The sequence below is a fragment of the Cylas formicarius genome, unplaced genomic scaffold, assembly GCF_029955315.1.
Source record: "Cylas formicarius isolate icCylForm1 unplaced genomic scaffold, icCylForm1.1 PGA_scaffold_4__25_contigs__length_36172078, whole genome shotgun sequence".
Taxonomy (NCBI): Eukaryota; Metazoa; Arthropoda; class Insecta; order Coleoptera; family Brentidae; genus Cylas; species Cylas formicarius.
In genome coordinates, this window is record NW_026844334.1 from 19,202,747 (window position 1) to 19,229,270 (window position 26,524).

The following is a 26,524-nucleotide window of genomic DNA, read 5'->3' on the forward strand; positions in this document are numbered from 1 at the left end:
TTAATAATAATAATAATTTTTGAAGATACAATTCTTTTTAGCTTGAAATAAATTACAGCTTATAAACGTGATTGCCAAATCACTCTTCGTTGTGTATTCCGTAAGTTAATTAACTTATTTAATTTGAATTTCCTTTTAAATTTTATGTCGGCAGAAACCGAGCGAGGGTGTAACGAAAGAGTGTCTGTAGAATACTTTATACTTTGCATTTTATAAGTTATACCTTGTCCGCATCTAATAAAAGCGTAATTGAGTATTTAGAGTAGGGAATAAAAAAAATAATGTTATAGACAGTTACGCAGTAAACGAAAACTCACACACGCAATTACACAAAAACATCAAATTTATTACAAAAATGTTATAAAAATATATTAACTAATTTATCACAAAGAGAATAATACAAATAATAAAATAGAATGTGAAAATCTGAAACGAATTGTTAATCTAATCAAGTCTAATGACTTAATTTTTTTCTGGACCGCATCGTTTCGTGGCTTCCATCTCCGTGTTTTTCTATCATCGTTCTGATAAGTTTCGGCGATGTTGTCTTAAGATCGTAAGCCCATCCGATTTTTGAGAAAAGATCCAGCCAAAGTGTGGTGCAATTCAGAAATTTTCCCATTTCGGCGGCACGGTAATCCCAAGGAAATGAGTGATGGTAGTTGTGCCATCCTTCACCCATCGCAACCAAGGAGACAAATTTATTTTCTACCGGTTTGATATCTCTAAAATATAGCTACACGTTAAAATTCCGTCTTTTGCTTGTTTATGTATAATAATAAATACTACGAAAACGTGCTTGTCCTGAAATATCGGTGTTTAAATTGTTTCTAACAAAAATTTCTATTATTGACAGACGCGACGATGGGCTCTGTGACTACCCTTTCAGTTTTGAAAATATTTTTGGTTTTTAACTATTTGCATCTTGAAAATAATAAAAAAAAAATGTCTAAATGGGTCGGAAATACTTATTAGGTCTTTTCGTGTAATTTTAATTATACATTTGTAATTCGTGAAAAATACGTCATTCCTCGACTTTATTTTTTTTTCTTTATTCTCTTTGGTAAAGAGCTTTTGGTGAGTACGTTTGTAAATTAAAAAAAATGACATTAAGACTTACACCAAATATTTGCAAACAAAGTTTAATATCAAACAGACTATTTGTTGGAAGCATATAGGTCAAACTCTTTAAATTGGGCATTCCTATTAAAAGCAATTTGAAACAATGTTTATCCAGGCTAAGAGTAGACTCCCAATGAGAAAAATTGGGAAAACTAGTCATTTTAGCAAATTTCGACGATAGAAGCTAACAAGCCGAACAAGCTGTAAAAAATGCTTTGTGAGTCGGTGTGTGCAATGATAACTTTGTAATTGGACACAATAAAGAGTTTAGGCCATTTTTATTCCCTTGTCACCCAATACCAAAAATACACAAAAATAATACGGTTATGGTGTAGTATAAGAATTTGATCATCAAATTATACTAATTCCTTCAACTGCAGTCGGTAGTAATGATAAGGCATAAGCCTAATTGCGTGTTTACATTTTTAGGTAAAAATTTTAACTACTTACGATGTAATTCTCGTTACTTTAGTGGGAAAGACAATAAATATTTTGATTGTTCAGTAGTACGGCAAACTACATTTGAGTAACATAGACGAAGAATCAATTATTTCAAAGTTCATGAACGGTAAATCTAATTTGAAAATTTAATTTTAGCGTGAAATAATACTTGAAAAAGATGAGTGTTAATTGGGTACTGACATTACGCATTGAATTCATCGCGAAATTTCAACAAAAAAATATGAGCAATCGACTTACTTTTCATAGGGCTTGTTTCCCCAAATATGTGCAAAACTATTTACGGACCAGGTAAAATTTAGTAGTAAACAGTATCTGACAAAACAGTTACACAGTATGGCTGTTTTCCAGGTTTCTCCCCAAAAATACGGTGGAATTAAAGTCGGAATGATGAAACAGAATATTAGCTTAAAGATCATCCAGTATCTGCAAATAAAAATGCATCGTTAGGAATTGAGATAAAAATGACCACTGTAGCATATGGCTTTTACCAGAAAACGACCCAATAGATCGATTTTTATTTATAAACGAAAAACCCAAGACCAGAATCAATTTATTTTTACGTTAAAGGAGATTTTATTGTCGTGTGCAAAGATTTTAGTAAATTTTTTAATTAAATTGATTAGAATTAACTAAAATTTGCTTTTGTATCAAAAACGACTTGATATATAGGCGGAGAACTCAAAATAAAATGAAGTAAGATGTAAATTGTATACCAGTAAGGCACTTCTGCTTACGTCCCCATGTTTAAAATAATTTCCTCATTATCATGTAACATTAAATTAACAATAATCAGAGAAAAAATGGAGACTATTAATTGAAGAATGACAACAATTTACCTTACATGAAAGGCAATCAATGGATCTGACATTATGTCGGTCATGTCGACGGTTTTTCCTTTCCTCAAAACGTCAGGGTGTTTCTTCATACATAACCATCCCACGTGCGAAAACCAGAAGCCACGTTTGGAATTGTGAGGATCCGCATCAGTCTCGCTAAATTTGTGATGTACTCTGTGGTCTCTTACCCATTCTTTCAGCGTATTCTAAATAGCGTCTCTTATTATTATTTTACATATTCAGGGTGGTTCATGTTGATTGTTCTATTGAAATTTCTGGGTTTACTAGTTGATTATGACTATGAATTATGGGAATGGGAATATTTCCAAACTTGGTATACGGTTTCAATATTTTCTAATATCTTGTCTTCTATCTATGTCAAATGATTCAAAGGGTTGGCAAGAAAGGTCCTGTACCAGAGTTGCGAGGCTATACAAGTTCTCCGAAAAAATTTTGCAGTTAATTTAAAAAAATTGTATTATTTTCCTTAAATGATTATTTATATAAATTACTATTATGTCCATGAAACTGCACATTACAATCGCTATACACCATCGAAACTATATATATTTTAAATACATCACAATGAATTTTATCATATTTTATTCTTGATTATAATTCATTATGAATTTGAAGCCATGGAAAATTGTAAACCTGACCTATTCGAATGTGAATATTTTATTTGTTTTTTAAGTCGTAAAATTAGGAATAGTTTGATGTTATTAAAATTATATTCTTGCTGGAGAAATAAACATGCGTGTATAGAAATCGGCCCATTAAGAACTTTTGACTTCAATTTTTTTTTTTTTAGAAACTACTTATCAGATCAAAAAACTAAATGCTGGAAGATAATTTAATATGCTTTAATACGAATTTAAATTGATTAACATTTTTTTCTGCTTTTTAGGTTTAGCATAGTAAAATAACTGCACGAGTGAAATTAACTTTTTTTTATACAAAAAGCCAATAGGGTTATTGACAATTAGGAACTCAACACTTATTTTTTAATAATGGGTATCGCTATTGATTCTAGTGGAATGTAAAGCCATTCTTCTTCTACTGCAACAATAAGCTCTGTGATCGAGGTTGGGGTACGAAGTCTAGCTCGAATTCTCCGTTTTAGCTCTTCCCATAAATGTTCGATGGGATTGAGGTCGGGACTACCTGTTGGCCACTCCATAACTCGAAACCCGACTTCTATAATATCTTCCTCGATACTTGCGGTCTCCGGTCGAGCATTGTCATGTATAAAAATTAATGATGAAAACGGGGTTGGTTCGTGTGTCCATAGAAATTGCACCCCATATCATGCAGGAACCGTCTCCATAAGGGTTCCGCTCTTCATTGCAGCATTCTGCAAAACGCTCTCCTGTACACTTCGGTACACTTTTTTGGTCGGTCACTATCAAAAAGGTATATTCTGGTCTCATCTCAGTACAGAACAGACCTCCATTGGTCCACTGTTAAATATAAATGATCCCGTGCAAAGTATAGGCAAGCTTGTCGATAAGCTGGAGTAAGTTTTGGACACATTGCATTTGTTTTTGGGGTCAGATTATTTTCCTTCAGTATTCTTCTCATTATCCACTGACTAGTAGCCACTTTTCGAACTTGTAATTCGTCTTCTGCCTTTTCTAGGGCGCCTAGCAAAGGATCCAGTCTCCTCATACCGTTAGCATACTCTTCGAACTGCTCCGCATGTCATATCCAGTTGTCGAGCAACAGCTCGCTGGCGAAGTCCACATTCGATTAAAGCGATAATTTGAGCGGCTATTTGCGGTGTAGTATGCATCAATTAAACAAGTTTGTTACTATCACAATAACTATTGCATGAACACGTTTCATTTGTTGAACCGTAGCTACGCATATAAAAGATTAACACTCTTGACAAATTTAAACTCACACTAGCATGTTTATTTTTTGGGTCAGACGAATAGTTTCTAGAAAAAAAAACTAAAATCAAAAATTTACGGTGGTCCCATTTCTATGCACTGGCAAAAATATTTTTTTATATTCATTTTATTTACAGTTTATAGGTAAATTTGCTAAAAAGGAGAGTTTTCTTTTACCCACCTGGCCGGCAACGGAATAACAAACCAATAGAATTATCTTTAGGGGAAGCTTCGCTTTGAAACATTTGTGTGTCCAATATCTGTGGGCACCACCCGTGACACCAAATCCTGATATCCCCCCTAGTATAAAACCTGGAAATATATTAAAAAGACAACTGCTATTACAATGTTGGAAAGAGCCGAATATCACTCCTTTCTAATTTGTTTTAATTTAATTCAAACTAGTACAATCGGTTATGAGAGTGAAAATCTAATAATTATATTTATTTTACAAAAATTTGCACCACACGATGAAAATGGTGCATTTCCATATACGATTTCTGCTTTTACTGGAAAATCAAATACCATTCACCAAGCAGTCAGATATTTTTGAAGTAATTTTATGGTGATTATAAAGTATCGCACTATAATATCTTACAAATATTACAAATATCACTGTATAATACGATTTTTTTATGCTTTATATTTAACTATTGTCTTTGTGAACGACGAGACAATTAATAGCAATAAATATAGAATTTTGGCGTGTTGGATTAGTAATTTTAATTTAATTACCTATTAACGATGATTCGTAAAACTTTTGGTACCTTACTTAAAAGCATCGTTTGCATACGAAATCGATAAGGTGACGAAGCACATTCTTAAATTAAATATTTTTACTATAAGTATGTTTACGAACATTGTATTAAAAATAAAAATTCCAAGTTTGGCACCATATAAAAATAATCTTTACCATAAATCACTGTTTTCCACTTGTTGATGTAATCATGTGTGGTAAGACCATATATCGCCCCCAAATGTAAAATAATCAGTCCTATTATGTTGGTCCATATAAGAGGGGTTTTGAAGCTTCCCAGAAAACATTTATATTCTCCTCTTGATGCCGATTTTTGCGAATTTTTGATATTAGGTTTCGCCTCTAGGACTTTAACATGGTCTATCTTGCATTCTTGTGTACTAATTTCGAGAACGTTAGCTAAAGCTGCCGTTGATGGTGGCACCATTGCCAGGATCTGGAAATAAAAACTAATCCAAATGAAAATTAGGGGCACATTGTCTCTTAATTCTGAAATCAGTTTGCAAAGCAAGTTTGCGCTAGAATACGGATACTATAAATTTAATGGATTACTTAATTTACGTAAGTTTCGCTTTTACTTGCCCACAAAAACTATATATGCATCTGAAACGAAACCTTCCAATAGATTTGTGTTCGTAAATTTCAAATGGGAAACATAAGTGACACAGGAATAAATCCGGAAGTCTAGTCAATATGTTAACAGAATCAATAAAGGCGAATTAAATACAAAAAGTGGACCTGGAAGATTTCAAAGCGTAAATTTTGGGTACGCATAATATTTAAAATTGTTAATAAATGCAAAATATCCGTTACCACCCCCGTGAACTTCAGCAAAGTATTAATGACTAATAAATACAATTACTCACGTAAAATACACGAACCAGTAATCGTAAACATAAATGAAAGAATAGTAACAAAAGACTGCGGACCGAACTTTGACACAATTTTCAGATGCAAACGCACGAGTACACTGAACGCTACTGAAGAAGTTTCTTCCTCTTTAACAGATCTAGCCGTCTCATCCGAATTAATTCGTCATTTTCATATATTTGTGTCAATAGCACTTGGGCAATTTCTAAGACATAAAATTCGCTAACGAAATCAATAACCATTTTTCAAAGTGACCAATAAATATTTATTAAACAAAAGATTTGGTTATGTAACGTGAAATCATGAAGTCCGCGAAGCCGGTTCACTAATTTTAGTTATTTTCTGAATATTTTTACATATTTGTTAAGTCCTTTTCTTTGACGTAATTAAAAATGTCGCTAATACGGGTTTGTTTCAAAAAATTGACGGGTTGAATTGCAGTGGGAATAGTGTACAGCGTAATTACTTTAAATACTGAAAATATTACTTTAAATACTGATAATTCGTTCATATTGTACGCCCGAATTCTTCTGCGGTTTCTCTCGGAAAAAAAGATTCATTTTATCCGACAAGCACCCTATTTGGTAGATTTGTACTGTGGCGGGTAGTAGTTTCAGCAAATAAGAAACTTATAATAATCAACAATAATTTTATTAGGCTATATTTCTTGAATTTTTGTTAAAAAGTGTTATGAATAATCTTTTAAGTATTTTGGGGTGTAATGTTGATCTCAATGTGTTAATTCAATTTGTTTGGTTGATAGGTTTTTATCAATTATTCCTTTTTGAAAGGTTTCAACACAAATAAATAAATAAAAAACTATAAATGGATAGACATTTGAACTTTTCGCTATTAAAGTCAACATCACAATATTATAAGCAGCATTATTCTCCTTTTGTATTTCGTAAAATGATCTTCGTGATACCGTTTGCCAATTTCTAATCACGCTTAATAAACATTTTTGATAGCCAAGAACTTTAAAAGCAGTTTTTGAATATAAAACTCTAAACATAAAACGAGCGATATACAAAATGTATTTTAATGATCACACATCCATATCTGAATTGCAATATTAATTTAAATTTTATTAATAATTGAACTAACCAAAATATTTTACAATAAAAATTGATCCACGGTGTTCATCTATTAAATAATTGAATTGCTATTGGAACTAATATGTGCGCCTATATTCAAGAGTCCACTTTCCTGGTATAGGAGAGTGGTTGCGTTTCATTTTGTTTTGTGGTATTTTGTCTTAGCATTTATATATTCGAAAAGGGCGAGTATAAAAAAATCTATGATAAGAAAGGAATGTATTTTGTTATATTTGCACCAATTATTTAATTTTTTTATATCTTGAGTCGAGCTGCTTAATTTAACCATTGTTTTGTGCCGTCATTTTGCACTGTTAGAGTTCAATCTGGCAAATGCGTATTACGATGTATTGATTATCAATTAGCTTTATTAAAATAAGCAGGCATTTGCATATCGACTATTATATTGCTTTTTCCTACTATCCGATTATTTTCCCCCGTTGGTTTCCCCTTCATTAATAATTAATATACATTTTCATTCCATTTTACAGTAAAAAAATCGTAATTATATTGATATTACTTAAATTAGAAAAAACTTTGTGGGTAGTTATTAATAAGGTTAATCTGTTAAGCAAGAGTTTTATTTAAAATTTAGGTTTTGGTTTAGCTTCAGCTTCAAGGAATATAAAACGTCATAAAGAAATCTTCTAACATAATTAGAAAGTTGGCTTGTATTTAAAAAAATTATTGTGAAATCTCCTGCTAGTAATAAATACACATAATAGAAATATCTAGTTAAATGTTAAGGTACATTCTCCCAGACTGCAATATAAATTTTGAAGGATAGTCCGCTAACTACCTGTGTGTGCTTGCCTAGGTCTTAAAATAGTGATTTTTCTTTAGTGCCAACAGCACATGCAACTGTTGCAGAACAATCTCCAAAATAATTTTTTATTTCGCAGGCGGGTCTATTCACAAGAAAATAAATTATATGTTGGTATCGACAAATGCATCTCTCCAGTCTCTACTGCTACTCAGGGTTCGAAAAGGTATTATGAAATTTCGTTTATTTAAGCTTTTGTGCGTAACTACCATGCAATTGTTTGTACTCCTGCCTGTTTACAAATATAAATATTTATTGCCCCGAAATTGAATTTGGCTTTCACAAAACCTAGAGAATGGGGAAATTGCATTGTGATGCAACACGGTATAACCTTTAAACAAATAGAAGTGTTTATTGTATTGGAAATAAATGATGTACGTGTACATATGATTGACGAGTTTGCGCAACTGCAGAAAGATAAATATGAACGAGGACTAATACACACTTGAAGACTGGCTAAATAAATTTGACTTTTTGCGATGATCTAAAGACAAACCGAGGAAAAACTGCCAACTTGGCAGTAGCACGGCAATAACCGTACTTCTAAGCAACCTACCCATTTTGTAGGTTGAAAAATCAAACGAACACTAGTATAACAGTTTGTTTGCTTAGATATTTACAACTTCCAATGTCTGCCTTTCTAGTCATATTTAATTTTGCTGTTTGATAAAACTATCGTTTTTGCAGTATATAATAACAAGTTGAGAAATAAGAAGAAAGAAGTTTTATTAAAAATAATACAAACAAATTTTAAGCTTACAAATTTTTGTCGATTAAAATGACATTCTTGAGAAGATTTAGAGGCTATACTTTTTGCTTGCCGAACACATTGAACTATATTCCTGAGTAATACTAATTAAATAAATTATATTTACCAATTTGTTAACCAATTTGTATATTCCTATAGTCATTAGTCTTTAAATAGCTGGTATTAGCACCTTTTGAAAAGCCCATTTAAAAATCCTAATTAAAACGAGTTTTTTATTTTTTTAAATACTGCTAATCAAGTTCACAAATAATTCAAAACTGACAGAAGGAACATACTATACGGTTGTTCTTGGGTAATTATTATTACATGTAACATGTAGAATTAATTAACTTAAATGATTATGATTATGATTATGATGATAAATGAACTTAAACTCGACAGAAGTTATCCCTATATTTATTTGAAAACATTTGTTTTGTTTCTGTATCTACCTATAGGTTTTCCGGACCGGAACTCCAAAACTGAAATACGGAACAATAAAAAATAAACACAAAACGTAAACTAAAAACGGGCTTTTTGAATAGTAATTCAATTGCTAATATTTATTTAATTTTTCACCAACCTTCTTTCGGATATTAAATCAGTATTCACAATTCACTCTGTTGTTCGTATCAACTTGAGAATTTTATTTCACCATGTGGGCTCTAAGCACACAGAAATTAAACTATCAACGAAAATGAAAAAAAATCACGTATATCAAACTTTATTTAAATTTCATCCGCCGCGTCCTCGTAACAATTTATTAATTAATAAACATCAATATATAGGTAACAACAACAAGATTTATTGTTTAATAGTTTAGTAATTTTCATTCGAATTGATGGTTGCTATTTTGGTTAGCTCTTTTTCACAAGTGGACGAGGAACAGAAAACACGTTTAATTAATCTTCACGGCTTAAATAAATTATTTAACCGGCACGGCGTTATTGCAAAGCACGTGTCGTTCGGTCACTGTTGCGTTAGGAAAAATGTTAATTTGGCAGATTTGAAAACGTTATTTCGGCATAAGCAATTGCGAAAACAAATGCCACGATTCGCTTAGTGTGGTAACATTTTTTAATTAGGGCAAACTGCAGCAGCTGTTATTCCTTTAACGTCACCCTTCATCCGAAGGTTTCCACTTTGATCCAAATGATATATTTCGCGCCAATATTTTCATTCCAACATTTTAACGGTTTGTTCCTTAAACGTGTCAGTTTTTGTTACTTCCTACGTCAATTATGGACTAACTAACAAACGGATGTTTTCGGTAGATAGACACTGTATTTTGTATTTTGATGTTCAAGCACACGTAAAGAATGTAAATAAAAACTTATAGTCGTTGGAAAAGTATAGTATGCAAAAGCTCGATATTATTATTGTTATTATTAGACTATATGAGTAGCCCATATCCTACAGTACAAAATGTTAGGCCAGTATTGGCCAATAAATCATTAAGTGTGATACACGTATTTTTTCGACGATCCAGTTCTATCAAAATATTAAATAAAATATGCAAGTCTGTATTTAAAAATATTGAGTTGATGATGGTCACACAAAAGCGAAACGTCATACTTAAAACTTAATAATGCCAACTTATAGGGATAAAAAATGAGAAAAAAAAAAGAAATTACGCACCAAAATGCTCAACTTTGCTTCTATTTAAGATCCTTCGAATTTCGATCACCGTTAATGGCTTTTTTATTATATAGTTTCCAAAAAATGGTGAAAGTAAAAGTGTGGTTGTTCAAAACAAATTTCCAAAAAAAATATACATTATACAGGGCGTTTCAGATATACTGAACATAATTGGTTTTTATTAACTTGCAATTTAATTTTGATTTTTGAATTTTTTAAAAAGCTTAACCTAACCTTACTTTTACAACTCAAAGTTTCTAATGCCCTTAAACATAAATTGTTAAGCCCTATTCAAAAGGTCCAACTTAAAATTGTGAATTGTTAAAATAAAATGGGGTGACATTTGAAATTTAGATATAATACGCCTACCAAGAAAAGAGAAAAAAGGTGTAACGTCTCACAAATTCTATGGTGGTCATTTGTGATTCTTGCGAAGACGATAAGACTCCAGCCAGCATGTTCCTTAACAAAAATATTTTTTTGCGGACGTAACATAAATGCAAAGAAAGAGTGTTCCCGTTTTTAATGGAAATGAATTCTTTCTTTGCATATTTATCTAGAAACTGAGAATAAACTTCTGATGACAGCTGGATGGGTGTACAAATTTTTCTTAAAATGCACCCATAATTATAGCGGATAGTAATAAATCTTATATTGATTTGTAATAAATAATTATAAAACGCCAGCTACTTTTGATCAATTAATTTAAAGTGACATGTTATTAACGGCATTCCAATTACCATTATATGGCGACGTTAAAAAGGAAAATAAACTTTTTAATTTAGCTTCCAAACACTAACTAACTTTGATTACCGTTTCTCGTGACTGAATTTTCTATAACAAATTTTTCTTTGATGGCGTTCTTATCCAGACGACGTATGATTTTTAATACAGAGCTGGTTATTCTCGAAACGTACGTAACATGAAATTTGTGACTCTTTGCTTTTTGCTGTACTATTCATGCTTTAGTAACTGTCAAAATTGGAAATGGAAGACCGAAAAAAAAATTCTTAATTCGGAAAACTCAACTTGCGCTACTTTTTTTACGGACGCAGTTGCTCAACTGATAGTAGATTACGCAAAATGGAGAAACATTCCTCATTTGTATGTGGTCGATGAGATGATTAAAACAGGTACCATTTGGACAAAAAAATTATTATTACTCCAAAGACAACCGGATATTCAAATTTATGTCGTAAAATTAAACGAAACCATTTCTCGCATAATATTATTTCTTTCACGTGCCCGCCTTCTCCGGCCAAACAGGTTTGTTTTTAGGGTGTAATTTTCAAGCGTTCAGAAAAAGAATGGATTGCTTTACATCTAACGGGATATCTGTCAGCCTAAAAAAGAGTCTCTATATTCAACAATTTTCGGCGATTACGAGAAGTCAAGTACTCATTGTTACGTTTATTGACTCCAAATTTGATACTGACAAATATATGGAACAGGTGAGTTATGGTATTTTATGAAGATAGAGAGTATATAAAAAATGGGATAGTCAAGGCTGACAACCAAGTCGACTTTGATGTTTTACTACTTTGCGATTTGCGAATATTTTGAGTGTGTTGCCCTAATTTACACATTACACGTATTTTCGGTTCCAACATTTGGAGTCGGGTACACACAAAATTTTCATTTGCAAAAAATCCATATGCTCCCTTATTTGAAATAGTGTGAATTTTGATTATACCCATACGAAACAAAAGAGGACCATTTGGCAACGCTGGCATTCTCAGCTTTCAGTCAATCAAATTTTAGCGCGGATAAGAATATTATTTTTAAAAATTTATTTATTGATATCGTTTTGTTAACAAAATACATATTTGTGCTTGCGTTTTCGGTCACGTACATTCTGAAAGTGCTTTGAATTCAAAGATATTTTTTAGCGCATCTGAATATCACTAACATTATCTGGGGCTATGATGATATTGTAGCCGCTCAAACCAATGACAAAAATATTGTTTTGTAAGCGCCCTTTGACCTTTAGGCCCTTTGAGGCAATTTGAGCTTTATTGCGGACAGTATCTTCAAAATATATTTGTTTATTATATAAAATTAAATGCAAATATTTTAAGGGTAGGACATGTGTCCTAATTTGTTATGTTTTGGGTGTCAAAGTACTTAAAAAAAATGTTTTTCTATTAATTACACTAAAACTCTTTAGTTGATAGCGAAAAAGCTTAACACGCTTATTTGTTGTCATAAGCATTTGTATTTTGTTTAATTAAAATCAAATAATTCACTTCGAGAAGTTGATGAAATTGAGAATGATCAATTGTTAATAATTGTATTTTGGAAAGTTAACTTAATTAATTAATGAAACATTTTTCTTCCTTCCGACTTTTATTTTGTATTAACTTTCGTTTTCAAGAGAAAAATTCAAAACCGTTGCCCTGCATGTTCTTGGAATTATTAATTACTTATTTAAGTTGGTGCAGGTTCGACAACCATGTCAAATGCACCTAGAATAGTTTGAACCACGGTTTGGTATGACCTCCTAAGCAATTGTTCAAACTCAAATATATTTGAAAAACTGACTTAGATTTTTATTGGTCTACAAATTAAATTAGAACAAAAAATGTTCTGATTTTCACAGTTTTTAAGGTTTTATGACAGCTGTTTTGGCAAAAACCGTGCCTTTATCAAATACAAAATATGACTATATTCCAACACATATATAAAAACAGGTAGTAATAGATTTTTCATTACATTAATTAAAAATCTAATACTACCTGTTTTTATATATAAATGACATTAATTAAAAATCTAGTACTACCTGTTTTTATATATAAGTGACGGAATACAGTCATATTTTGTATTTGATAAAGACACGGTGTTGCCGAAACAGCTGTCATAAAGCATTAAAAACTGTGAAAATCTGAACATTTTTTGGTCTAAATTAATTTGTGATAGATTTTTGTATTATTAGCAAATAAAGCTAACAATCAATCAATAATAATACAGCAGTAACTATTAAATGCTATTGAACTGTCATAATGTTCACTTTTAAATCATAATTTGTTTTAAAATAATCATAGGTAAAGTCTGTTCATAGATATAAGAAAGTGAACTGATACGCATTAAGGAAAGACCCTGGCAAGCTGTAAGAATGAAATATGACCGAACAGGTCCGTACTCTGCTTAGAATTTAATTATTTGGGGATTTGTTAGGAAAGATACTAAACAATATTTATTTATTTATGTATGTATTTATGTTTAAATCTAAAATAAAATTACAAATTATTTTTGTTACGTACTTAAATTACTTAAAATTATTCACATAATACAATCACTATCGCTATCATCGCCTGTTCTAATTATTATTTGTTCTATATTATTTGCAATATGGATATGGGATTGTTCTGATTTTTCTATATGTTTAACAGAATTTGCCCAACTTTGTGGAGGGATGTTACAAACTTCGGTTTCTATAAGTTTGAGGATATTGGAGTTAACACGGAGAAAAACATTGTTACGACTAATGACAGATTTCAGTTGGTGCCAAATATGTTCACTGGGATTAAATATACAGTGGTAAGGTGGAAGCCTTAAAACTGTATGCCCTAGATTTTTTGCATAATTATCACAGACGTATTCCTTTTGTAGGTTCAAGCCTTGTAGAACCTCAATTAATTGCTGTTTGGTATAATCTTCGTTAAAATAAATGTCGTTATTATACATGTAGTTTTGGATTGTTGCTTTTGTGTCACATGAGGAAGGGGTTTTAGTCAACTGACTACTGTGATAACTTGCATTGTCCATTAAAATTACGCCATTAGGAGGAATGTTTGGAACTAGTTAGTTTTTAAACCAACTTTCAAATAAATCAGCGGTGGTGTCTTCATGGTAATCCAGAGAAGAATCTTTAATATTTTTCTCAAACAGAGAAACTCTATTTGGGATCCAACCATCTTTAGAGCCAGCATGCAAAATAGTTATTCTTTTACCTCTTTTTGATGTCGCGTTTGTTTTACACTCATTAGTTGAGTCAACCTAACCAAGTAAATAATTGGCCTTTGTTGTTCTCTGTAAATCCAAATTTTTTCTAGATATTCCAGTAGCCATTTCCGAATTCAAAAAGATTCCATTAAAATTTGCGTTTTGTCAATTTTTTTAAATCTAAAACCCATGTGTTGAATACACTTACACCGGTTTCATCTTTTAATTGTTTCTTTCTAATTAAGATATCTAATGTAGGCAGGCTTTGTTCCTCGTATAACTGGTAAATTTTACGCCTTTTTATTTTTTTATTTTATCTTGATCACTTTCATCTACACTCGAGAAAATGTCAGCATCGCTTCTTTTTTTCCTCGCTGAAAATTCACAATTTTCCATACAGCTGATATTGGAAAGTTCGTCAATGTGGCCGTTTCTTCTAAAGATGCTTGCTTGCTGGCACCACGTTCAATGAGAGTCAAATAAACATTGTTTATAACTTCCTTAGTTTCAATAGAATGGTGTTTTCTACATTTGGGCGGGAGCGTCTCCTGAGATACACTAGACTCGCACATATTTTGCATAATTCGCACACGATTCAACACACGCTATATTACACACGAAATAAGAATGATTACTAATAAACTTAAACTAAGTAGTATACCAAACCAAAGAATATTAAACCCAGCTAGGTATAAAATTATTTTCTATTACGGACCACAATTTTACCTGAATTTAAATTCCGAAACTTTAGGTAATTATCCTGTTGCATTGTATGTTAATGACCACCCTTGAACAATGCCATTCAAAAACAATTGGTCACTTTCTTATATCTATGAACAGACCATACATATTATGTTAAATAGATCTAGAATTTTCATGCTTTCATTTCTATTTACGCAGTAGTCGAGACCTAATAAATGTTATTTCTTTTGTACACCGCTTTTGAGCAGTAAAAGACATTTTTTGAAAATATTTAACAGTTACATTTGTATGGAAAATGTTAAAAAAAAATTCTGAAATACCAGGCATAAACGCTGTAGACTTTTTTTGGGGAGACAATCAATTAGAACTGGCGGCTAACTACAAGAATGAATCCAGTCCTAACATTTATTAGAAAATACAACAAGATTTTGTTTATGTGGAAGAAAACGATTTACACTAATGAACACGTTTTACGGAATTGACCTGAGTTAATTTTACTTTTTATTAATTAAAATTAAACAATCAAAAAGTAAACAAAAAAAAGCGAAAATAATTTGATATATTAGGTTTTTAATGTTTAACATTTATATCACTTATTTTTTTACTTAAAAACGGTGCAATGTTTAGATAAAAATCAAGAGGTCAAATAAATCAAAATAATTTTGTTTTGCTGAGAAACAGATTCATTTTTTTAAATCCGTGTTCCATACTGTTATCGTAATTTTGAAAAAAAAATCACTTTAAAAAATAGCTTTTGCTGCTCGAAAGTAGTGTACAAAAAGTTAGCTTGGAAAATTCTGAAAAAAAAGGTTTTTTTCATAGAATTGATTACAAGAAACAATTGGTACTCTGACTTAAGTTAAGGGCCGCTAATTGTGGAGTACCAAAAAAACTCAATTGCTGTAAACTTAAGCGATAAATTTTAACTCGTTTGGAGAATATTACTAGAAACTGTTTTTTATCAATGATTCATCACTTCATTTATAGGTTAGTGTAATATCAAGCTACACTTTTGCGATATGGTTCAATATTCTTTCCGACGGGGACGTGTTATCTTCAACGGAAAATAACTTGCTCAATGTAATTCGGTTCTCGCCTCTTGACCTGTCAGATGATTTGGTTATCGCCGTTAACATGCTGCGAGCACGACCGAAACAGGTACCTATCAAACGGCTCACGAAGATAAGATGTGTGAAATAAACGTAAAATACATTCTTTTATATTTCTTCTTGGTTTTGCTAAGCAACTGAAATGCTGCCCCTAAACTGTTTTTCTATATGAGGCATGTGTTTTCTGTGTAATTGAATTTGTAGTTGTTTTTAATTACTTTACGTACTTTTACCGATTTCTTATATTACCATTTTAGACCCGGCATAGACATATAGCGAAGGAGAGTGTTGGACCAAGTTATTCTTTCTTCATAAAAAACCCACAAGTGTTACACTCATAATCTTTAAAGTATTTGTGTAGAAAAACAGGGCTTAACTGTGGTTTTGGAAGATAATGATAATCATTAATACAGAAATACAGCTACTATCTCAGAGCCATTACCTAATGGTTGCTGAAAGTAAAAAAAAACTTTTGTGTTAGTGAGCGTTTATGACTTCAGCTACCATAAGCATTCATTTATACTTATGCCGGTAGCAATATTCACTTGCCAACAACCCAAAAAAAACCGCAACTTACACGCTTTCAAAGATGAAGTATATATTATTGTTTATTTTACAAATGATGAAGCTTTTAGGCAGGGAAACGATAGCTATGTTAAAAAATCAATTTTTTCGCCACAAATATGGCAAATAATACGAAAATATTAGTTCAAAAGTCCCATACTTCCGAAAAATGTTCTGGTAATTTGCAGCTTGTAATTAATGATCTATTTACAAGTTTCTTTTAATTTCATCCGGGTTACTTTAAATATTAACCAGTTTGGTACTCGTGCGTGCATAATAATTTTGTTTGATAAAAAATCGGTTGTTTTAGATTAGTTAATAGCAGTCATCAGATGCAATTTGGATACGAAGTAGATGATTGACAAATTGACGATAATAATACCGAAACTTCAAACTTTTTAAACTATTCTGCTAAACTACGTGTCTTCGTGATTAAATTACCGACATCCTGCTGACTTAAAATCGAAATTTATGAGTCACCGCATAGCTGTCTACAGAAAAATTAACTTTTGTCCAGAAAACTACTAATTGGATTCCACCCTTAATTAGTTCAATAGCGTGGAATATTGCGAAGTTGCTCAATATGAGCTGTTGTTTATTGACACATCTTTGCTGTTATACAACGGCTCGTTTCATTGCCGTTAGCCTTTCGTTTATTTGTAAATAAAATTAATACTCAGGTATATTAATTACCTGCCGACAAAATACCAATATATTCTAATTCGAAACGCATTCAATTAAGATACATTCGGTAACGTTTAACTAAGCCCACAACAGAATGGCGTAGGTGGATGAACTTTAATTTTTTGCTGTTGAATTATGAAATTTGTCTTTACACTATTTATTTTTGTAAAATACTCAGCAAACACTCGAATTAATTAAATAAAAATTAATTTAAATGCTGAACAATATTTTATAGTAATTAGTCAGTTAATATGATTATTCTTTAATTTTAGAAGTTTAATTTTAGAATGTTCTGATAAAATATTTCGTTTTAGGTCGTACTTAATTGCCAAAGAAAACGTACAAAATTAGCACTGCTTGACGACATAAATACAAAGCCAGTTGAGTTCCTTTTGCCGTTTGTAAAATCTCAACACTCCAACGTCACAGTAACTGCTCCGCGCATGGAGCAATTTTGTAAATATGAAAATGACGCCCGCGATACTGTTTACTGTATCCTTCAAACGTACAAGATACGAAGAACCTCAAACACATCCTTAGCCGTCGCGCCATTAGGTTGGTCTCAAATAATTATGATCACAACAAATCTTTAATAAAAAACATATGATAAAAAAAATAATTTACTTATACTTAACTTACAAGCTAATTAGTATATTCATCAGTATCTAGTAGTTCAATTAATTTTATATGCATACCTATTAAAATAAGTTAGTCAGTTAGTCAGTCAGTATCACCAGAAGGGTTTCATTAAAAGCGAAAGTTATGATAAATAAAATTTCATGTGTGCTTTAGAGGGCATCATACATGGCCTCTTTAGAGCGCAATGGAATAATCAGTAGCAATAGGATGATGACTAATTTTCTAAATTTACATTTCAACAGCAATAACATCAGTCGTAAGGCGAGAGACAATCAATATTCTACTAAAAACTACGGTTGAAAATTTGCATTGTTGAAAAACAAACAAATATTTAGTGTTCTGTCGAATTATCATTATCATACAACAATGAGTACCGCATTTTAAATCTGTGAACCAATAAAAATATTACATAAAAGTTTTAATCATTTGAAAAATTTTGAAATAACAAAAATTTTTACGATTACTATTATTCACGCCAAAAAATACAACAATAATTCCTTTGGCATTTTTAAGACAACCTATGATATGATAAGGCAATAATGGGTAAGGAATTACTTGGAGTTTCATATATATCTATAACCATAGGACCTGTTTTGTTAATTCTGTAACGGTTTCAAACTAACCGTTTTTTCATCTCATCAGTCGACAGTTGACAGTTTAAAACAGTTCCAGTGTTAGCGAAACATATCCTCTGCCCTCTGCTTATATGTGAGAATCCTAGTAAACATTTTGTCTTTTAAAAAACAATGTTGTAGATTAGACTAATCATAAATGAAGTTCTAATTATTTTTCGATCTGGAATTCTAGTCAGAATATCTACTAAACAGATAAACTGTATTAAACAAGATCAACCAACGTTATTGTTCTTGTTTTGCAGTTTGTGATTAAAATCTTGATCGGCAGAAAGGATAAATGGCATTCGATAAAATCAATTGCGATGTTTGGTGGACGTACGACAGTATATTAGGTATCTTTATCGATAATAATCTACAACGGAATCCAAACGAATTGACCTTTGATTGATGATATACTGTTTGCTAAAACCAAATTTCAAGTATATGGAATTTAAAATCCTCGACCTTTGTACAAATCGCACTTTTGAAGACTACTACTCATTTAGCTGTATTCTTTGGCTAAAAAAATAAGGTAGACATTGTTTTAGGTTTTTGGACGCTTGAAAATGGTACTGAAAATTTAAGATCGTTTTTACCGGTGGAGCGTAGACTAGATTTTCACGGATTTCCATTAATTCTGGGGAAAAAGAAGTACACTCAAGATGCCACTGTGGCAAATGAAAACATTATCGAAGAAAACAATGATCCGGATAATATGGAAAAAATAGCGGATTACATCAGATCATTTTTGAATGCCAAGTAAGGAATATTTTTTTAATATAATATAATGTATTAATTTAAATTATTTTAATTAAAATTATTGAGTGATTTTTCATTACTGCAAAGAACACTTAAAACTAAATTATGTCCATGTAATATTTTTTATGACAAATCACACTGCCCCCCTAATAATAAACAAACAAGTATATTCCAACGCTATTTTACATTTCCAAAGCTCCCTTAAGCAGCAAAATATTTTTATTACATTTGCTACGTGCGTCACACCATGCCCATTAATTCTATAGTTACGACGGTTCGAGTCGTCTCCTAATCTGCGATCGATATTATCCAAATCGTCTTACTGACACTTTAATTATTATTAAAAAGGAATCGGCAATAATAATGGAAAAGTACAATTTAACCGTCATAAGACAATAATTCCGTCTAATTCTTTACAGTTTCATAAGGCATTTGTTTGAAGGTCATATACAATTACGAAGTTTTAGCAAATAATTTTGCATATTAGGTTTGTGTGGATACCACTATCAGGAAAATGTAACCTTAAATTGTGAACTGTAGATAAGCACGCATGACCGCACCCTGTCTCTCTGTTTTTTATCAACAATTTAGGCCTAACATTAATTCAATTTTTGTGACCAATGAAGACAATTGCGGGCACTTCTACGATCTAAACATAGAGAGCAAACAGAGAAAATAAATACATGTATTTTTATATTGATCAAAATAGTGGATAACATGACATCGTCGTATGCAAGTTTTCACCAGCACTAGATTTTGCTTTCCCATTACACTTATATTAACGTTTGAGGAAGTTTTCGAAATGGTTTTTAAATCATTCAACAAGTCAACAATTTTGAGAAAAAAAATACACATAACATATTTACAATGCCCTGCGAAAGCATTTTATCCAGTTTGTCATAAAACAGTCATAAAACACTCAGTTGCTCAAGATCAGAGATAAACTTGGCCACTAGGAAACAGGGTGTTGGCTCCGCTGCTATTTGCCTTATATGTCAATGACGTTTTCGAAATTTATATTCAGGCTTTCAAGTGCGCTGTGGGAAAGATAGTGTAGTTAGTGCGGACTTCTGTGGCGATCTCAAACTCATTGCATACTAATAATGCTAACAACAATTAACTTTGAAAAAATAAATTTATGATATTCTCGGTGTATGAAGATAAATTTCATTACATGCTTTTAAACCTCTCATGTAATTTGAATTTCTAAAGATCGCATAAAATTAATATTTGAAATTGAACCTGCAGCTAAACTCAACTAAACTCAATTTAAGTATACCTTACAAAATCATCGCATTATGAAATTCGCAAAGCAATTATTTTCTGGCATATGTTTCTAAAAAACGTTTTACTTGTTCAAATTAATGTAATTATATTAAATCGCAGTATTAGTGTTAGTATTCGGTACATGTTTGCAAAATAAGAACTGACAAATGTCAAAATACCATCAGTGTTTTCAACCTGCCGAAGTGGATCGCGACAGGTTTAATGAAGCCGACTTCTTAAAGTGACATTTTACACACGCCTGATAATTGTGCATTTTAGAGTAATCGAACAAATTTTAAGATTCGTTTTACTTGCATATGTCGTTCTTGTACAATAACTCAATAACTGATTATATTATTTCTTTAAAATTCATTTTTGCATTTTGATATCACAAACAGTTTTTTGATAATATAGTCGTATATGATGCCCATAAATAAATTAAATATATTTTCTTGGTAATTGTTTGAATTTATAACAAAATGCTATTTCTTATTTGTAAATCCTTGATATTATTTTTATCTGTTTCACTTTAGGGAGCGGGATATAACATATGTAAGTCTGGGATTAAAAGGGACAAATGACGAATGGAGCGACCTGTTGGGAGCAGTAGTTAAACAAGAAGTCGATTTAGGCTTGGACACGGTTATTAAAACACCCGAGAGATACGAAGATATGTCATTTTCGCATAACGTCATGTTATCTATGTAAGTGTTATATTGAAATAATATCGAAATTTATCACAAATCATAGTCCAAGTTTCGCGATTTATTTATAAACATAACACCTAATCGCTTGGTGTGATAAGGGAAAACTTTGAATTATTATTTATTTTATTGTACTTATGTAGATTTTTTTCAGACGAAACATTTACCTGAAGCCTGAAGAGTCGCACTCAGCCCGAGATATTTTTCTCGTTCCGTTCGGGAAGAAATTACTGCTCTCATTGGTTGCTACCATCATTATAATCGCCATCGTCATGGCGATTTATTTGAGATCGTTACAACGAACGAATTCCTCCAAAAATGTTTTGGGTCAGCGATGTTTCTCTGACTCTGCCGTCTGGTGTTTGGCTGTGTTTAGTATGCAGGGTAAACGTCTGAATAATTTAATGCCGATTTTTGTCCATTATAATATGTTTTTTTTTTGGTATTTGTAAGTTTTTGACACAAGAAAGAAAACATTTGGGAAATGCTCACAAACAACAAGGGTTATTAAAATATAATTTAATGTATTGCTTTTATTGGTTACTGAAATTTGTAAACTTCATGACTACTTTCATTCGAAAAGAAATTACTCCTCTTATTTGAGACGTTAAATTGGGCTCCTCTAAAAATGTTTTGAGTTAAAGCTGTGTTTTACCATTTTTAGTTTCCAGGGTCAAGAGAATAATAAAGATTTATGCTAAAACGATTATAAATATTTAAATTGGTTTTAATTTAAAAAAAGGTTGAATGTATTACTTTTATTCCTTATTGAAATTTGTAAACATTAAAACTGCCACCTTGTCGACGTTACTAACGATCTTTTTATCAATGTTGAAAAACTTTTTTTGTCGGCTTTTTTGTAATAAGCTGATGACGGATTCTTGTCAGGGAGTACTTAAAATATATCCAGCGGAGAGAAAAACTGAAAAAAATATTTTTTTTTATAAAGGAATTTTTGAAATATTTCAGGATCCGCAATATTTAAAAAAAGTCAAAAGGTAGACCAACCGAACTATTTAAATTTTATTTTATTTACAACTTACAATAAAAGTATGTTAGGCAACAAGTTTGAGAAACACAGTTTTAGTCACTAGTTTCATTAGACACGAGCGGAGCACAGCGGAGCGAGTGATCAATAAACATCCTATGGCTAGCAATCGCGAGACTAAAATACCGGAAACGTCCAGAGCTGATTGGATATTTTGTTAACTGTTTAGTGTGGGTTAGTTCACAGTATTGACTTTAATTAGCTATTTCTTTATAAATATGTAGTATCTTCCCTCATGATAAATTTTCTTTTCGGTAGTAAATGAATGATGAAGTAGGAACTGCATGGTTATCTATTTTTAATAAATCCCCTCATAAGTAAAAACATAATTGAAATCTTTTCTTAGACACCCTGTGTTGTGTAACATTGAAATTAAGTATCAGTATGTTTTAGGCGATCGTCTATACGAATTTACCATCAGTTTTTTTCTAGAATATCTCTAACAGCACATAAAATTTCAGCCTATAAAAGTGGCTGTAGTAACAACAAACAAAAAAATTATCCACTAATTCATTTCGAATTCGATTTTACCATTATATATTAAATATCATATCGTATATCCTGGCTTATTTCTCTTCCCGTTAATCAATAACATTGCCGCCACTGATTTATAATTATTATTGCGTAGAGTGAGATCACATCTTGTTTATCAAAAAGGAATTGCGCTTGTATGAACGACAATTTTATACCATGGCTACCAATTGTTTTAATTCCCATGATTATCAAATATTGCAAAATGAGTTGATAAAATAAGTATGCATCGTATTTAGATATTTGCATCATTTATTATTATTTATTAACATTTTAAGGTTATCTTCACAACGTCCCCATTGTAGGTGGCGCTATTTGTTTATAGCTTACAACTTTAGTTTCGATTTTGTAGTTTTCTACATCGTCAAATTGAAGCTATTGGTTATGTTTCTAATGATCTGGCACTATGAAAATGAATTATTTTAATGACCAAATAAAATTTTTAGGTAGCTTAATAAAACCGAAAACATATTCAGGAAATGTTATTGTGGTTACATCGTTATTGCTTGCCTTGATAGTATACAATTCATACCAGGCCTTCATCACCTCTGTGCTGTCAATAAAACTCACTAGTATTCGCACTGTAAGCGATTTACTAGATAGTGATTATGATATCGGCTACACGAAGAATAGCCAGGACGAAATTTTTTTACGAGTAAGTAACAGCAATATTTGATCGTTTATGAAATTCACGATTCATAGCCTTAACTTAACTTAACTTAACACCATAATTTCCGTTACCAAGTAAAATGGTTTAAGTTTCAATAAATATTGGCACTACGTATAATTGCTATTTATCGACAGCTCTGGGGGTATTAATTTAAATTGTACAATTTTTATGTTTAGTTGCTTTAAGTTGTTTTGATTTTGTTTCTTGGCCAAAAATTCTTTGCATTATCGTGTCATGTTATTAAATGGAATAGATAGTATTTTAATAATTAATCCCTACTAGCAATGATTCCTTTTTTAATTACTTTGTCGTTTGACCTGCGCATCCGGCAGGAATTCAAATTTCTAAAGTGGTGTGTATTATGTTATATTTTTATTTTTGAATGTTGTTTTATTTGAGTCCATGAACAACGTGTCTCAATTGAAAGAAATTTATCTGCGAGGATATTTACACAACAATATAAAGAACATTACCGAAGGACTAATAAAGGCAACGAATGGAAATTATGGATTTTTTGCGACAAATCATTTGGCGCGGAAACAGCTTCTAAAAATTAGTAGCTACAAATGTAAGTACGAAATTATGGAAATTCCCATTGCATCTACAATGAAGAGCGTCGCTTTTCCTATGGCAAAACACTCTCCATATAACAAGCTTATCAATTTATGGTGAGTTCCGCAAGTAGAGATGTAGCTAGTAAGATTAGTGTATGATTTGGGATATTACATTAGTTTTGCCCGTTTTGAGTTTTTAATTTTTCTGTTTGATGGAAAATGTTTTTCAGTTTGAGACATGAGTTTGTATTGTTATAGCCTTATAAAAATGTATGAGTCCGGAATACACGACTATATAATTACACTGATCGCACCCGGCTTACCAGCCTGCAATAAACCAAGAACTTATCAAAGTGCGAGGATCAACGATTTAACTACAGCTTTCGCCATATTGGGTCTGGGTGTTATGCTATCAATGGGAATACTAATAGCAGAGAGACTTTGGAAAAACAAAAATAAGGTTTTTAGGTTTCTTAAGGGCGATCGACATGGCGTACGCCCTTTTCATTTCACAAAATAAAGAAAAACTGGACCAACTGCATAATGTTTTCGGCATGGAACCTGAGTATTGTAGCTGGTATTTAAAGTTATGAATAGAGCATTAATCAAAAGTTAAGTGGTTTCAGTTTTACAGAGTCTTTTCTTAATCTTCTTTTTTTGGTAATTCTATATACGAACCAATATTTAAATAAAATATGTCACTAACTTAGCCTAATGTTAATAAAATAAATGCTAGAAATAATAAAAAGGATTGATAAAAGATTATATATTTTGAAACGGAACGCCCTACATATTTTTACATATTTTGATTTTGTTGATGTTTATCTTAAATTCAGTAACATCTTCGTTGAGTACCAATCCGTTAAATAGATGGTCGTCCAATATTTGCATTTTCGTTGACTACTAAAAGTAACATTTTGGCGTATTTTCCTCAGTGTTTTTGAAAGCGAGAAACTATTTTCGAATGTCCTTCAACCAAAATATCTATCGATCAAAGCCGTAACACAAACAAATGATAATTACACATATGCAAAAAAAATCAAATAATAATTTGCAACCATAGACTGCACATATTATTTAGAGAAAACAAAAATAAAAGCCGTGTGCTTTAAAAATAAGAACTCAGTCCGTAAAATTTGCAATACTTTAATTAAGACCGTCTATCCATAGTTTTGCGGCATATTGATCCTGCAACTGTAGACTTTGTTAAAACATATTATTTTTATTCATGGATATTCAAAATTATGCTGAGAATGGGTGAGCGATAAGCTGTACAAAATAGTGTTGAACGATTTTATGTGAAAATTTCAAAGCAACTATGGTTTGCTTTGAGTAAAAGGTTTAATTTAAGAATAAAAAACGAGCACTGATATTGGCTCATGATCCCTCTGCCACAAGAACGTGTTAACAAAATTTCAACGAAAGTTGCGTTGACAACGTCACCATAAATAAATATTACAAAAATTATTAAATAAATAAAAATATTCTGAAATGATTTACTCACTTGGGCATTATACTTCCAAAATACGATAATAACCTGACAATTCTATAGCATCCATTCGAAACCACCAATTACGAAACTGCGTTGCGTACAAGAACTAAGTAAACCATTTCTAACGAGATTCTCCAGTTTTATACCACCTAAATTGTGAAAAAGCTTATTACAGTTTAGAGTGTAGCCGTCAAAATAATTTAGAATTAATTTGATACGCGGGCAATTGCCCATCAGTAAAAGCTTATTATATTTGGCTAATAACGCCCCTTAATTAGTTGACCGTCTCTAACTGTATACGTCTATTCGGGAGGCGCTTTTATAATTGACCTTCCGGCTGTCTCGCAAATGTAACATTACTTAGGTGTCATTTATAATTTTCAAGTATATATAAGTAAGTTTACAAGTATATTTAATTTTCCGGATGATTCATCTTCGTTGAAATTAAAATCATTGGTAACTTTTTAACTAAAACAGACCTTTGAGCAACAGAATAAAACACTATTTTCCCTTCTCCAAAAACGGTAAATAAATTAATTAAGGTTTTAAAAATTGCCCTCTCCTATGCTTTGTTTGTTTGGAATATGACATAGATGTAAACGTACAATGACCACGAGTTACCGTAAGTTGAGCTACACTAATCGATCAGATAATAACAAATGACTTCAACGTAGAGGAGGTCCCGAGAAGCTTTCCTGTCATCAGTGATCACGAAACTATTGGCGTTCAAGTGGAAGTTCGAAGCAAGGCACTAGTAAGTGAGGATGTTTATATCAGAAATCTGAGTTCTCAAAATATTAATCAAATACGGGAAGCACTTATTGGTCAAAATTGGAATTACACAAAATATATGTGAATTTTATAGGAATTGTAGGAGCGCTTGATAGGATATCTCCGCTCCGCAAGACCCAATCAAGAAAATATCCGTGGTTTTCATGTGCGATAGGACAGGCGCAACGTGTTAACACGTTAGCAAAAAGTTTAAATGCACCAAAAGTGAAGAA

General features: G+C 31.5%; 2 protein-coding genes across 2 annotated transcripts; one reads left to right on the forward strand and one right to left on the reverse strand.

The window, feature by feature from the left end:
- Positions 1–454: 454 nt before the first annotated feature.
- Positions 455–5,894, reverse strand: LOC132700929 (acyl-CoA Delta-9 desaturase-like). Its single transcript, XM_060668525.1, has 5 exons — positions 5,226–5,894; positions 4,494–4,624; positions 2,421–2,626; positions 1,822–2,007; positions 455–725 (listed from the first exon to the last, which is right to left on the reverse strand). The coding sequence occupies exons 1-5, from the start codon at positions 5,494–5,496 to the stop codon at positions 455–457; spliced, it is 1,065 nt and encodes a 354-aa protein (XP_060524508.1). The 5' UTR covers positions 5,497–5,894.
- Positions 5,895–7,965: 2,071 nt separating this feature from the next.
- On the forward strand, positions 7,966–24,639 carry LOC132701385 (glutamate receptor U1-like). Its single transcript, XM_060669248.1, has 9 exons — positions 7,966–8,022; positions 15,874–16,044; positions 17,558–17,798; positions 19,045–19,255; positions 21,055–21,225; positions 21,380–21,609; positions 23,251–23,459; positions 23,874–24,142; positions 24,287–24,639. Exons 1-9 carry the CDS (start codon positions 7,981–7,983, stop codon positions 24,546–24,548), a joined length of 1,806 nt encoding a protein of 601 aa, XP_060525231.1. The 5' UTR covers positions 7,966–7,980; the 3' UTR covers positions 24,549–24,639.
- Positions 24,640–26,524: the final 1,885 nt, after the last annotated feature.